This window comes from Amblyomma mixtum, chromosome 8, assembly GCF_055824585.1.
Source record: "Amblyomma mixtum isolate Tamu chromosome 8, ASM5582458v1, whole genome shotgun sequence".
Taxonomy (NCBI): Eukaryota; Metazoa; Arthropoda; class Arachnida; order Ixodida; family Ixodidae; genus Amblyomma; species Amblyomma mixtum.
The window spans coordinates 11,260,315-11,276,594 of record NC_143019.1 but is presented as its reverse complement, the minus strand read 5'-3'; the positions used below and the strand labels follow the sequence as shown (position 1 = coordinate 11,276,594).

The window sequence follows — 16,280 nt, the reverse complement described above, 5'->3', positions numbered from 1 at the left end:
TCAAGAAGTATTTTGCGCAAATAAGAGCACCCTAATATGAATGCAGCATAAATGTTCCGTTACGCTTTTTCTTGCATGGTACAGGATTTTTTGTGATCGTTCGAAACAAGCACTGTTCGGAAACACGAACTCATGTGACCTGCTACGTTCCAAGAGGTCTCGAAAAGAACACCGATTTACAGAAGACAGCCCCTCCGCTGGTTCAAACACACCCTGTTCCGGTAGCGACCCTGCCCACGTTCACCGTCCCACGACCGGGAGAGGAAGCGCCTTCGTTGTAGGCGCGTTGCGCAGCTAGTAGAAAACACAGGACGGCCGGTATCTTGAGCGTTCCTTTCACGAGTATTTTTGTTTCCTATAGAGCACGCGCGTCGTGGTTTCAGCCCATTGCATTACTTCCTTATCCAATTGCAGGGCGGAGTCTTCGCCCCGACGTGGGGTTTCGCAGTCAAAACAATCGCGCAGTGAATATAAAGAGAAGTCTCAGACGCATCGGCGCAAGGAATGTTGTCGTTTCGGTCGTAAGGAATAGGCACCAGCAGAGAATAACGTTGGCCCATCAGCATCAAAGGGTAAGTTTCTTTGCCTATGTTACGAATGTTTAGTATTGCGTCTGGGTAATCGTAGCTGCCGAGGTATGTAGCATCTTTGCCAAAAGTAACCGGGCAAAGATGGTGTGTTTCTCAGCCGCGTAGCGAAGCAATAATGGTAGCCCCCTAAGCTTTGAATCTCTGTAAAGTATGGTTTACCCCTGTCCACACGTTCTCACACCTTTCGATCTTTAGATGTGCCGTAATAATTCCGTTGTACGGTTGAGAAGCAAAAACCTGCTGATTGGTTACTTTCGGCAAAGGGGGGGTACCTGGAGCAGGCACCCGGGTTGAACTGGTCGCGACCAAGATGGTGGTTTTTGTCCCGCTTTTAGTAAAAGAAATTACCTATGCAATGATATTTGTCAGTTCTAATTCTGGAGATTCCTAGCGGCAGGGCGATATGGTTTGTCCTGCAAGTAGTTTCAGGTAGTGAGAGCTTCGCATTTTCCTGAAGGTCTTAAGAAGCGTCCATAGGGAATAATGTGCGCTTATCTCTAGTTCTTCTTTGGCGAGGGAATGTTAACGCTATAAGGAAGCGGGGTTTAATCACTTTTTGTTTTCTTTGAGAGTTGTATTTCCTTTCGGGACGAAAGTTACTATGCACAGCGAACATATTAAGTGGCGCTCGTGAGTATATACAGTAATTTTTAATGCTATATGCTGCAACGAAAATGCTGCATGCAAAGATTAATAACTGTGGACACCAATTAAATATAATAATCTTTGAGCTTCTGATGTTCAAACGATAAATTAGCAAAACCCAGAGCAGCACTGCGGCCGATTGCAGTATTTCTTGAAGTGCATTAATTAGCCTTCGGACAGATCTCAATAAATTGAGAACTACATGAGGACATTTGGAACATCATGAAAGTTAGGTCTACACACGATTAAAGAAATATGCACACTTAGTGCAAGGCAGTCTAAAGACGTTTCTAAAAAGTTTCTCGCGCAACTATATTGGGCAATGAGTGTCAGTAAAATAACAGCTGCAATTTAAAAATGCATAGGCTCGCCCTTTGAAAGGAAATATCAATTTCATATTTTATGCTGCTAGTTAAAAAAATGGAGCAGTTTTTACTTGAGCAATTTAGAAAAATAATTGTTTTTTTCCCAAGCCGGCAGGTTCAACCTGAGCAGTCCTGTTGTTATTCTTTTCTTATAAAATTCTAACTGCTGTCTTTTTTGCAGACGCTGTCACCATGAAACACGGAGGTTTTGCATCTGCGGCCTACCTATGCCTGTGGGTTGCCTCTGTCCTCGCACAGACCAGGCATGCAGGGCCACAGCAGACGTTGGCGGCGAATGGTATGGTCAAAGCACAGCGAACCGGCACTCACCGGAACAAATGGCTATACAATTTATTTGCGCTTTTCAACCGCTTAGCAAGCACGGATGACATTTCGCAGGATTGTGCAGTTCAATCACGTTTTGCGATGCCGCATGACAAAGTCACTCACTATCGGCTTTCCGTCTTGCCTTTCATCCAAATGAAGAACTTATTTTATTCTTGCTGCGCATATCTCAAACAACGTCGACCAGATTAAGCTCACTAAAATGATATGACCTCCACGCGCAATGCCCTAGATCTTCCTAAAGCGGCGCAAAATGCGGTCAACTTCTTGAAGTGATGTCGCTGTTGATTAAAAAAGAAACATTTCCCCTATCATTGGGCATCAACTGTTTTTTTGGAATTACAGCGGTTGTCTGCTTTTTTCATATATTTCGTCGGGAACATGGGAACCAAGCGCCTTTTTTTCTTATTCTTTATTCTCAGGAACGTGCGACTTCTCCGGTCTAAACCTCGACGCCATGATCGATAGCTTCGTCGATCACCTGCCCGCTGAGCACACGTACCCGCAGTTCGAGCGCTACGAACTGATTCCAGGAGTCTCTGTTGGTGGTTTTGCCGTCTACTCTGGCCTTAGCATGCTGCGTCCTTTCGGACCTGTGCTGACCTACTGTCGAGATGGCTCCCGTTTCGTCCAGGTAGACCTCGCCTTGAGTCGGGGCTTCGTCAGGGTCACTCTGCCATGGTTCAGCGGCGATGAAGCCAGGGGAGCCACTGGGGCCATCGCTGATGTGAAAGTGACCATCACGTTCGAGGTAATCGCTCTTCAGCATGCGCGCAGGGTGATGAGGTTGCTTAAGAGGTATTTGTTTTTATTAATGCGAAAGCATTACTACGCTATGTCGGTGGGTTTGTGTCCGCAAAAGGTGTCGGCAGCAGTTGCGGAGAACTATAAGAAGATATCGTTTAAAGATTGGGTGTAATCAAAGGGGAATCATGTGAGGATGCGGGATAAAAAATCTGGTGCCCATCGCATCAGTGGTTAATTAATTAGAGCCAAAAAAACCGCCACAAAGCTGGCGTGGTAGGGCCGGAGTGGCGCGAAATTTGAACCGCCGGAAGTGTCGTACTACGTGACGGCCCCAAGTGACCTACCACTTGATTGGCCCACGTGACCGGAATGGTGGGCGGATCCAACGAGTGGCGCGAAATCTGAATGTCCGAAATGAATACCGAGGTGAAACGATAGGGGCTTTGGAGTTAATCGAAATGTAATCAATGATAACAAATTAGAGAAACGCCAGAAGTGAATGAACATCAATTAAGGTGCATGAGAGGGAATTAAGGCACATTAATTTTTAGTTAGGGCGGAATAATATTGGTATAATGTGACTTAAAGATACATTGGAATGAATTAAACGCAAATTAGAGTGAATCAATTCCGAATAATAGTGAATTAAGTGCGAATTTAATGAATCAATTCTAAATAAGTGAGTTAAGGGTGAATCAAATGGATTAATTGTGTCAATTGTCTCCTTTTATGGTGCTGATTACTGATCGAAACAATAACATGACTGTAACTGCTGATTAGTGATGTGTTTGGGAAGGGAGGAAGGGGGCCGACACTGAGTCAGGAATTAATATGCCTTTATGTCTGCCTCCTAGGCACCTATTACTGCTGCCTGAATAAAATGACTTTGACTTTGAAAGTTATAAATTAAGTGAATTAAGGGTGAATGAAAGGAATTAATTGCAAATTAAATGCCAATTAATTATACAGTAAGGTGCATTCACTGTGTTTTAAGGTGAATTATGGGATTCGATTGTCAGACGCCACATCACATTCGACATAGAGGCAAAGAGGAGCAGTTAGAGTCGTCGAGGAGGCGTAATTGCTTTCGCATTGCTCCAATGTGGCTACAGCAGTGCCCTCTAGCGTTTTTACAAAATAACACCGTGCCTAATTGTTATCGTCCAACTCACAGTAGGTGGAGGGACAAACTTATTACCTCCATCAATCCAGGCTTGGCGCTGTGAATTCCAAGCATTTTGTTATCTGTGATTTTTTCACTACACTGTCACGGCCCGGACGCTAACAGGCAGGGTAAAATGGCCCTCTTTGCGCAGAAGGCGACGCGATTCTTTGACGTCACATCAAAAATCAGCATCCAGTGAAGCACGCGAAACAAAGGTGATCACTTGGCATACGGTGATCTCCATGTTGTTTGAACGTGGCAGCCAGCCCTGCATAGCTCCCCTCACTAGATATCGCTTTTAAGCGCTTCTTACTTGAGTATAAAGTAAACATCATTCACTATATAGGCCCAACTGTGAATATCGGGCAGTTACTTTGTAGATTCAAGTTATGAAGCTACATTTTGGGAAGCGACAGAAGTGACGTCATTCTAATTCGCTGGACACTGCATTTGATTCGAGAGAGAACATTATACGCAACGGCATTTTGGAAGCAACGCAGGTGATAATAGTCCATTGGGAAAACACTTCATTTCTCTCCAGGACAGCATCAAATGAACGTTAACGACGCATGCAGCGACATTAAATTTGAGTATTTCGAGGACGAAGAAATACGCAAGCAGATTGTGAAGCAAGGAACTAATTTCGGAAAGAAAATCGTAAATCGTTATCTATACGTTTGTGCCTGAACAGTTCTTACCACACCGTACCCAACAATTCTGGACAAAATAAGTTTTGTGCGGAAAACCTTTTATGAACAATTTTTTTTAATATAGTGTAAGATTTCAATATAAAAGTCAGTATAGCCACAGATCACCGGACGGCAGTCCTGCATTTTTTTTCTGTATAAACACTTTTCCTACCGTCAAAAGCGCTCCCCGTTGGTTTTCTAGGGCAGTCTATACTTTTCGATGCCATCGATGGAAACACTTTAAAAGAAAGATTTTTGCCCATGTAAGAAAAATGTATCATTAACTTGATATTTTCATAGCCATACCTTGAAATTTTCCGATGTTAGAAATTTTTGTCCGATAATGTTGGACATGCTAGCGCAATCGTCTCGCGGATATGTGGACTGTAGCGATCAATGAAAGGCCACCGATCTTTTCTTTTATATTTCTCTAGCGCATTCTCAACGTGGTCTAAACGGCTTTTCAGCGTAAATTGCGTATCTTGAATGCGCCCAGTGGGCGCAGAAAGAGGGCGAACAAAACATGCTACAACCAGGCGTAGCCACGCGCTCAACTGAGTCATTTTCGTAGCGAAAGCTACATTGGCCACGAACTTGCGATTTCGCTGTGGCGGTGCTCCGAGGAGGCACAGAGACCGACCTTGAGCCGTCGCCTAGCAACCGCCGCAGCTGGAGCACGCATGCGCTCACCGCGCCATCTAGCATGACGTCACCCCGCGCGCCTCGCCGCCTCGCCACCGCTGCCGTTTGGTATGACGTCACACCGCTTGCCTCGTCGTTGCGCTCGCTTTCGCTACGTATATCCTGGCATAGCCGAGCTAAGCGACTGGCAATTTTTAGACTAACAGAGATATTTTGTGTAGAAATGGGAAGTGCGCGCAACCACTTGAGAAGCGCATGCTTGCCAAAGATGTTTATTTTTCTTTCCGACTGAGCTCTTGTTATCTACCTGTCAGGAAACCTAAAAGCATCAGCGCTCAACGCTGTAGACTGATTGCTAATGCACATTTCCCGTCCGCTGGTGATAAAATTTGCTCTTCCATAGGGGACACCAACCTCATATTTTCAAATTTACGGTATATATCCTTCCTGGTATAGACCAGATTTTTGAGCCTCTCCTGGGCGCGGCCATTTTGCACCGACTGGCGCGCCGCGGTGCGGGCGTTTCTTTGGGGACTGCGGGGCTGCGGCAGTTCCGCGGCCGCGCCTGCATATAGCCGCGCTTCGGGCGCTAAAAAAACATTGTCGAGCATACTTCCGCTGCGTGGCTGTGTTGCAGGAAGTATTTACGTTATCAAAGCGATAACACTGACGCGTTTTAATGACATTTAGTTTGACATTCAGGTTAATTGTGCCGGCGCTTAGAACGCGCTCGTGCTTATATCGAATTCCGTCTTGGTGCTCCACCGCAAAGAAACTTTTTATTCAATATCAAGAATTAGGTGTGCGGCTAGTATGCAGTTCCAATTCCCATGCACTCTTATTCCTTCCTGCCAGCCATAAAGCCCCCCCCCCCCCCCCCTTCCACAAACGGCTTTCTTGTCGCCGCGCCAGTTTATCAACAAATTACCGCTGTGAGCTCAACTAAGTCGCAGCGCCAACAGAAAACAAATTTTGTCATGGTTTATGCAACCTGGTGCATAAAAACGTACTTTCGCTTAATTTATAAAAGCTTGAATAGATATGAGCAGCTAATCCAGCTTTCACTAATTCTGAGGTCCGAAGTCGCGTTATGCTATTCAGGAGCTCTCGCCGCGTGTGAGAGCGTTGCGTAGGCGTTTGGCTAAGTGTGGAAAATGTAATGAAATCGCGCATATTTTTCTATGAATAATGTAGATACCGCACCGCTGCGGTGGCTCAGTGGTTACGGCTCTCTGCACTGGCCCAAAAGACGCGGGTTCGATCCCGGCCGCGGCGGCCGAATTTCGAAGGAGGCTAAATTCTAGAGGCCCGTGTACTGTGCGATATCAGTGCACGTTAAAGAACCCCAGGTGGTCGAAATTTCTGGAGCCCTTCACTACGGCGTCCCTCATAGCCTGAGTCACTTTGGAACGTAAAACCTTAATAAACCAAACCAAGGTAAGGTAGATACCAACAGCAGAAAGATACTATAGATAAACCTTTACCCCCCAGATACCTCTGACATGTGTGCGGAAAAAGCAGCTGAAATCGGTAGCGGTCGTGCTTACAATCCTGTGCATGAAATGTTCTGAATGGGAACAAGAGCAAGCTCAGCGCAAGGATGCTGAACACGTACTGGTGATCGAAAACACGCGCTCCGTCGGGACAACCTTCAGTCTGCAGCTCGCCTATCCAGTTACTACTCCACTGAGTCAAGTCAATAGATCTACATTCTAATGCATAATATTATCATAGATGATATCGCACGTAAAAGGCGACAACAAACGACACGACAGCGCAGAAATCTGCTTCGAAGTGCTGGTTTCCAGTCCGTACACTACCTGGTCGACTGCCCTCGGATGTCACGTTAACGAGTAACTGCGCACAAGATAACCGCAGCACTGTCTGGAAGAGGGCAAATGTGAGTAGTGACGCACAGCACACACCCTCATACGTTAGCTGATGGAGCACAAAACGGCAGAAGCGAACACGTAAACATGCGTTCTATGCGCGGCGCCGGCGCGACCCGCAGTCCCTCGGGCCGCGCGCGCCGACAGATGGCGACTGGCGTCGAGAGTAGGCGCGCGTCCGCAGCCTGCGTGCGAGGGTAAAAAAATCTGGTCTATAGAGCGAGATGACATATACGTCAAGTTTAGTTCGCTGCTTCCGTTTGTCTTCAGACTCACTGTACTCATGTTTTATAGAGATTAGAAATTTCACTACCTCGCACAATTCCTGGAAGAGAAACTATTTTATTACAGTGCTTAAAATACGTCTGTTGTCAAAATCTCAGATATATGAGATCTCAAAAATTTCAGAAGCTTACGTGGAGGTTCTTGCTCAATGAAAAAAATTATTTGATACAAGATGGTGTGGTATATTAGTGACACGGTTTTGAAAAGAGATTAGAGGAGTGTGCGATGGGGGGTTAGTTGGTAATGCATGAACTTAGAACGAAAACCACGCAAAGGACGATACACAGGGAAGAAGTAGACAGGACGAGCGCGGACTTGCAACTGTTTATTGAAACACATCTTCCTTCCATCAACAACCCTACGCATGTGCTACAAGCAATCTCTATCTAATCGAGTTCAGGAACTTCAGTTCCTTCTTGTACAGATGGACCGAAGCCTCGCATACACACTTTTCGGGCCCATATCTATCAATCTGCCAGGCTTCGATGACCTCACGTGTTTTCTGGTCTTTGGCCCTTCCGATTATCTTTGTACGCTCAAGGAGTGGCGTGCATTTTTTGTTACAGGACAGACAGTGTTTTGGCAAATGCCTGCCCCTGTGAGAGCCCAACGAATTTTTATGTTGTTGTAGGCGCTTATTAATGCAGCGTCCCGTTTGTCCCACGTAAACTGTAGAATGGGAGTAGTTTATGAAATCCCGGAAGGGCCAAAGACCAGAAAACACGTGAGGTCATCGAAGCCTGGCAGATTGATAGATATGGGCCCGAAAAGTGTGTAAGCGATGCTTCGGTCCATCTGCACAAGAAGGAACTGAAGTTCCTGAACTCGATTAGATAGAGATTGCTTGTAGCACATGCGTAGGGTTGTTGATGATAGGAAGATGTGTTTCAATAAACAGTTGCAAGTCCGCGCTCGTCCTGTCTACCTCTTCCCTGTGTATCGTCCTTTGCGTGGTTTTCGTTCTACGTTCAAGAGATTAGAGGTTGTTATCATATAAAGACCGGTATATCGTGCCCAAAGGGGTCACACATGCAGCAGGCAACCAGCTTGCGGTGACTTTTGCGAGCAGGCCCTTGGTCTCATCCTAACATAAGCGTACAAGAATGTTTGATTTCGATGATTTTTATCATTCTGGACAAGCATTCCAATAGCTTATGCCACTAAAAGCAGGCTACCGATCATTGTTCTCAGTAATACCAATATATAAAACTGCCTCTTTAGCACTGTAAGCTCAGACATGTAGAAAAGCGGGCGCATCATATTGTTTCGCAGCTGCGTTTACTTGCGCGTGTAGTCTAGGTGCTGAAACCTCTTTTACGTTTCAACGTTGGATCTTTTTGCACGTAACAGAGTAATGCTTCAACTGACTTCCTTGGCCATAAGTTCACTCATTCTTTCTACCTTCCTTTCTCCCCTTTCTCATTCCATCTCCTGTAGTGCCGGTTAGCTAACAGGAACACTGTTCTAGTTTATTTATTTCTCATTTCTTCGTCCCCACTTTCTCTCACTATGCACTTATTATCACTTCTGAATAGAGCTCCAAGTATTCTACCCTTACATTTCCCAGCCGTTTTTTTACTTTTTTTCTCACTTCATTTCATTATAATAGATCAGGCGCAAAAGAATCAAAGCAAGGAAACGTGCACAAACGCTTCTTGCTTGTACTGCTGCCACCTTGTGCCGCATGGCACTCAACACTCTGAATCAGCGCGGGAATTTAGAATGTTTGGTACATCCCACTTATTTTCTATGCCCATAGTAAAAGAGTGGCGTGAGCAATGGAAGCATTTCTTGCGAGGAGGAACACTCGACCGTGATAATCACCATGTTCGCGCCTTACCTCTCGGGACTCTCTAGTTTTCCGAACTTTTACACGTTTAAAAAGTCCCAAATGAGATACGCACTAAGCGCTATTGGTGGTGGCGAACAGATAACGCTAGTTGCTAACTCTAAAGGAAAGCCGGCCATGAATAATTACCGCAATTCATGCTTCTTCCCGCAGATAAAGAACGTCGCTGACAAGACTGGATCCGGAAGTTTGCGACCAAAGCTCGTTTTTCACGACGGTCCCATGCCTGTTTCTTTGGAGGACGTGTACGTCTTCCTGGAGAGAACAGACACCTTTTTAGACCGCGCAGCGCCGATAATTGGAAAGCTGTTTTCAGGTCTTAGCAAGGACGCGTATCTCTATTTGGCCAAACCAGCAATGAAAGAAATCTTCAAGAACATCACGAATTCATGAAGAGGCCCAGTGATGTAGATTTCCCGTTACACGTAACATGCACGATGTCGCTTCGCACCCATATACTGGCACTGGTTTCCGTTTGAACAATACTTTCATCGCAGTCTACAGTTTTCTCAACAAGTGCTAGTTAATTTATAATCGCCGTGCTCTCTTTCATTACCAATAAATTTCGTTTCTCTAACAAAGAATTGTCCTCATTGCTTGTATTCAGTGCTAATATATTTCTTAAGCATTAGAACATTTCTGTGCACATTAGATTTGTGTAAAAATTTCGCAGATATGAATCAAACTAACAGCGACCAATTTATTTCTTTGACCAAAATATCATTGCGACCACCAAAACGAGTGGTAACTTTTTCAATTTATTATCAAGAGATATTATTAGCGTGTAAACCTCTCGAGATATTAAGTCGCACAGGATGAAGACAAAGAACTAACTACGACATCAAATCTGTTCGCGGCGCTTTGTGGTGTAGTAAAAGATGAAGTTGGAAAACGGGTGCCAATGAGAATGCAATCCCCAGCACATAGAGATAATGTTGACAGCAAAAGCGACTTTCGAGGTGGTGCCGCGGCCAAAAAAATGTGCTCCAGACACAAGGACGTCTCTTCCTGTTGTGCGTGTCTTTTTTGCGCTGTTTTAGAATAAACAACCAACAACTCGCCCAAGCTTTTACCTTAGCAAGAAAACCTGCTTTGACCAAGGCACTACAGACTACGGACAATGAATTTATTGAAAACTCCACTGCAATAGAATGTGTGTGTGTTCCGGCGTTTTTTTCTGTGTGCTCTGCGTGTGTGCGTTCCGGCGATTGTTATGCCCGAATTACGGCCGCTGGGCACACTTCTAGACTGTGATTCCTCGCGCAGCAAGCGCGTAAGTGGCATTTTGTGAAGCTTTCTTTTTTTTTTTTTTGGGGGGGGGGGTTAACTCAGGCGCGTTGTACCAGCCTTTTTTCAACTTTTTTTCATACTCGTCGGGAACAATCAAGCCGCATTCTGAAGAAGACTGGTATCACTGTATATGTATATATATACAGAATGAGCAGGTCACAACTGGTACGATTATCAAGGTTTATTTACAAACGGTTTCTGACGCCCCGTCCGAACCCATTGGTAAACAAACAGATAATCGCACCAGTTGTGACCTACTCATTCTGCAAGTGTTCACTGGCCCATTGCGAAACGCAGACTGCTTCTACTATATGTGTATATATATGCATGTGTGTGTGTGTGTGGGCCGGGGGGGGGGGGGGGGGGCGAGAGGTATGTGTGCGTAGGCGGCCACAACAGCTCTGCGTCACACGGACCCCACGCCAGCCAAAACTGGCTCGTCGCTTCCACAAGCAACGCGATTTCGATGCGTTGATATTTCAATGAGAAGCGCTGCACGTTTCGCTTGTAAAATTAGGGGCTTCCGTGAAGGCATCAAGTGTAGTGGAATGGGCGAACGAAACGACAAAAAAGTGCAAGGAATTTAGATGCAGCGCTTTCCACCGCCCTTCCACCGTCCTCCCTCGGAAATATCCTGGGTAGCAAAAACCGAAGTAAAAATTATCTGCCCAGGCAGGGCCATGACATAAAGATTTGATGTATTCCATCCCATTTCACGCTCCCCCGCAACGTCGGAGGAAGAAGGCGAATTTCGCTTGCGGCAGCTGCCAATCAGGAGGGAGAGAGAAAACCTCGGACAGGGAACGGAAAGAGAGGATCATGCCTTAGTAATTTGAGCGCGATGGCTACAGCTTGGCTCTTACGCGTGTTTTCAAAAAATGTTTACGGCCGGTCATTCCGGGGACGGCGCCTTGAAAATATGTAGAAATTTTTCCACCAGCCAGTTGTGAGTGATCTTTAAGCTTCCCGTTAGCATGAAGGCGCAGTATATCTAGCTTTTCCCGGCAGTAAACTAGGAGCATTCCAAATGGCTATAAGAAGCAAGTTTTCTTGATTCAGAAAACAGAAGCGCGTGCATATCAACGGGCAATGCGGATTCACGTCCTGTGTTCTAATAGTACAGCGATAGTATCGTCCCTACTTGATACTTCACGGATTCAAAGAGCTTCTCCGGCAGGGAGCTTCGTCGGCTGTTTTGGCACTGGCACAACTGTCGTATCTCGCTTCCGTTCCGGTTGTACCGAGGTCCGTGCTGCCAGACACTTTCTTTCCACTAATTTGCTAGCGCACGCATGCGCTGTGGCATGTGTCGCTGTCGTAGGCTGCTTCAAAACGCTTCACTGGCGCGTCATTGGAGTCTACTGCTTCGCTGGTCGCCAAAGCATTTCGTTTAGCGCCAATATCGACAGGTCGCGCATCTGTGTGGTTATTTCTTTTCTTTGCAAGAAGGATAGCGAAGAAGAGCGAAGAGAGCGAAGAGAATACAACGCGGAGCTCAGGGCTCGCGCAGGGTATTCGAGCAATTAATTGAAGCCTGCCGAATGCATTGCGCAGCTCCAGAGTTTGGGTTTATACATCTTCGAAAAACGTAGCGCGAAAAACAAGACACAGGTAAGGTGAAGACAGGACACGAGCGCTTTCTCACGACTGAATTTTTTATTAGGAAGGATATCAGAATATATACCATAGATATAGAAGCGAAGAAGAAAGAAGGAAAAACAAAATAACAACTCAAAAAAAGAACAAGACGAGGAGATAAAAGGCCGGCGATGGAAGCAGGTACATAGCATAGCAACATAAAACACGTGCACTGTTACTTGACAACCGATTGGAGGTACACAATCTCACTTTTTGTTAAGGCGATGGATGCGTCACTAATACACTTTTCCCCCCCTTTCGCGATATAGAACGCTTCAATAATCTCTCTTGTACGTTGATAATATGCTCTATCAAGTACTACAGTCTTATCGAAAAGGGGGCGACATTTACATTCTCTGCAATGCTTCGGTAATGCTTCGGTAATGCAATGCTTCGGTGCAATGCTTCGGCCTTTTATCTCCTCGTCTTGTTCTTTTTTTGAGTTGTTATTTTGTTTTTCCTTGTTTCTTCATCGCTTCCATATCTATGGTATATATTCTGATATCCTTCCTAATAAAAAATTCAGTCGTGAGACAGCGCTCGTGTCCTGTCTTCACCTTACCTGTGTCTTGTTTTTCGCGCTACGTTTTTCGAAGATGCAATTGCTCCGACTAGCCCAGTTTAGCTTACTTGTGCAGTTTGGGTTTATGGCCATCTTACTGTGTCGCCGCGAGGTACCGAGGCCTTAAAAATGCTTGCTGAAGTGGGCAGCCTGGTGTTTTTCTTCGCTAGTTCCCTCACACACCATAACAATATACCCTGCCAACGACAACTAAGATATTCATCCGGATAAATCTTGCAAAACATCTTAAGTGGGTCTTAATTTTTGGCTGTCACAGTATATGCGCCATTCACAGTATATGCGCCATTCATTGGGCACGGCAGCAACAGCGGCATGCGGATGCATAATCCTTTCGTCTATCTTGTGCAGCTGATTGCCACTACGCTGGTGATATCGACGCCACACCACAACCCTGGCCTCGTGACGCAGACCGTACTATTGCAGCAGACGAACCACTCCTGCTGCTTCCAGCCTGTGACAGCGGTGGTCAACGACACCTTCGGCTACCCACGAGAGACGTCAACGACGCTGTGCATCGACGGGCCCTCCAGCTCTCCCCAGATGGCGTACTGGAGCCCATTCTGCATAAAGCGAGGACAGACCAGCGCGAACATCATTGGGCACGGCAGCAACAGCGGCATGCGGATGCATAATCCTTTCGTCTATCTTGTGCAGCTGATTGCCACTACGCTGGTGATATCGACGCCACACCACAACCCTGGCCTCGTGACGCAGACCGTACTATTGCAGCAGACGAACCACTCCTGCTGCTTCCAGCCTGTGACAGCGGTGGTCAACGACACCTTCGGCTACCCACGAGAGACGTCAACGACGCTGTGCATCGACGGGCCCTCCAGCTCTCCCCAGATGGCGTACTGGAGCCCATTCTGCATAAAGCGAGGACAGACCAGCGCGAACATCATTGGGCACGGCAGCAACAGCGGCATGCGGATGCATAATCCTTTCGTCTATCTTGTGCAGCTGATTGCCACTACGCTGGTGATATCGACGCCACACCACAACCCTGGCCTCGTGACGCAGACCGTACTATTGCAGCAGACGAACCACTCCTGCTGCTTCCAGCCTGTGACAGCGGTGGTCAACGACACCTTCGGCTACCCACGAGAGACGTCAACGACGCTGTGCATCGACGGGCCCTCCAGCTCTCCCCAGATGGCGTACTGGAGCCCATTCTGCATAAAGCGAGGACAGACCAGCGCGAACATCATTGGGCACGGCAGCAACAGCGGCATGCGGATGCATAATCCTTTCGTCTATCTTGTGCAGCTGATTGCCACTACGCTGGTGATATCGACGCCACACCACAACCCTGGCCTCGTGACGCAGACCGTACTATTGCAGCAGACGAACCACTCCTGCTGCTTCCAGCCTGTGACAGCGATGGTCAACGACACCTTCGGCTACCCACGAGAGACGTCAACGACGCTGTGCATCTACGGGCCCTCCAGCTCTCCCCAGATGGCGTACTGGAGCCCATTCTGCATAAAGCGAGGACAGACCAGCGCGAACATCATTGGGCACGGCAGCAACAGCGGCATGCGGATGCATAATCCTTTCGTCTATCTTGTGCAGCTGATTGCCACTACGCTGGTGATATCGACGCCACACCACAACCCTGGCCTCGTGACGCAGACCGTACTATTGCAGCAGACGAACCACTCCTGCTGCTTCCAGCCTGTGACAGCGGTGGTCAACGACACCTTCGGCTACCCACGAGAGACGTCAACGACGCTGTGCATCGACGGGCCCTCCAGCTCTCCCCAGATGGCGTACTGGAGCCCATTCTGCATAAAGCGAGGACAGACCAGCGCGAACATCATTGGGCACGGCAGCAACAGCGGCATGCGGATGCATAAACCTTTCGTCTATCTTGTGCAGGTAAGAAGACGTTACGGCAAATGTCTTCGCTCAAATGATCCGTTTCTTCTTGTGCTGCCGTGCCCAATGCAGCTATGTCCTTTACTGTGTGATCTGGCAATGCATGTGGCGGAATTGCTGTTGTTGGCCGGGGACATCGAGACGAACCCCGGTCCAGATCTCGCTCAGATTTCCAAGCAGCTAGAGGCAATTGCCGGAGACATAAAAAGCATCAAAGAGCAACGACTGGCATCAATTGAAGCTAAATTGGAAAACGTGGCTGCCCTTGACAAAAAATATTGGACTGCATAGACCAGGTCGCCAACATGCAAAAAGTTGTTGCCTCGCTTGAACTAAAGCTTGATGACTTGGAAAACCGATCGAGGCGGAGTAACCTTTTAGTATACGGCATTACAGAAGATCCTGATGAAAACAGTGAGTCCTTAGAACAGATTTTTAATGAAGACATTGCTAAGGATATCCTTAAAATTCAACCTGTCGCCATTGAACGCATACATAGGTTGGGAAAGCCTTCAGCTGAAAAAACCAGGCCTGTAATACTAAAACTTCTTGACTATCGCGAAAAGACTCTTGTGCTAAAAAACTGTAGTAAACTCAAAGGTAGTGAGTATGCGATCAGTGAAGATTTTTCAGCCCGAGTACGCGACGTAAGGAAAAAGTTGTGGACTAGTGCGAAAGCAATGAAAGATTCCGGGGCAAAGGTTGCACTAGTGTTCGACAAAATACGCATAAACGGTGAAATGTTCCAATGGGATGAAGAAAACAACTGCCGAGTACCCGTAAAGACACAGACAAACGCGACAACTAACTCGTGTCCCGAGACAAACGCGAGTACAAGCCAAAAAAACGAACATGGCAAAGCACCAAACCTACGCCCCCGTCATCCCACAAAACGAACCAGATAACTTTTGCAAATGTAAATGCGCGAAGTATTCTTAATAAACTTGAGTCACTAGAATCTCTTCTTATCGGCCTCGAACCTGACTTCATAGCGATCACAGAAACTTGGCTCACTGGCGATATCAGTGACAAAGAAATTGCCCCACCAAACTACGCTATCGTGCGCAAAGACAGGTTAACACGTGGAGGAGGTGTGGCTATACTAATAAACAAAAAAATTCCCTTCGCAATCTTACCAGAAGTTGAGGGTGCCGAGGCACTGTTTTGTAAGTTGTTATTTGGAACGAACACTGTCACTGTAGGTTGTGTTTACCACAGTCCTTCGGCAGATCAGCCTGCATTGGTCTCGCTGTATGAATATATGCAACAACATGTTCAAAAATCCAAACTGGTCCTTCTTGGGGACTTCAACCTACCAGATATAGATTGGCAAAGCATGTCGTACCGCTCCCCGTGTTCTGAAACTCTTTTTGATATTATGCTTAGTTTTGACCTGTTCCAAGTTATCAACGAGCCCACACGTGTTCAAGGTAGTGCATCTAACATTCTTGACCTCATCTTCCTCAGCAATCACTTTGCGATCGATCAAACCAACTTAGCAGTCCTCGATGGCATATCAGATCATAAGCTAACATTGTGCACCACACCCATTCAAGCAACAGCAGCTCGTACTATCTCGAAAACTACTTACCCAGACTTCACAAACGCTGATGATTCAAGCATACTTAATTACCTAATTTTGGAGTACGAATCGTTTGAAGAACTCGTTAATTACCAAGG

General features: G+C 46.5%; 1 protein-coding gene and 1 pseudogene across 2 annotated transcripts in view; both read left to right on the top strand.

Moving 5' to 3' along the window:
- Positions 1-293: 293 nt before the first annotated feature.
- LOC149331328 (uncharacterized) overlaps positions 294-16,280 on the top strand; it is a 30,578-nt gene continuing 14,591 nt past the window's right edge. The window contains exons 1-4 of one of the 2 annotated variants that reach the window (XM_089555466.1): positions 296-572; positions 1,782-1,898; positions 2,368-2,696; positions 9,365-9,950. In XM_089555466.1, coding sequence (XP_089411592.1) covers positions 1,793-1,898; positions 2,368-2,696; positions 9,365-9,604 — 675 coding nt within the window. In that variant the 5' untranslated portion in view covers positions 296-572; positions 1,782-1,792 and the 3' untranslated portion in view covers positions 9,605-9,950. Of the gene's footprint in view, positions 573-1,781; positions 1,899-2,367; positions 2,697-9,364; positions 9,951-16,280 lie in introns of those variants that run through there. The other variant, XM_089555467.1, reaches the window with a different exon arrangement.
- On the top strand, positions 13,035-15,579 carry LOC149331330 (uncharacterized; annotated as a pseudogene).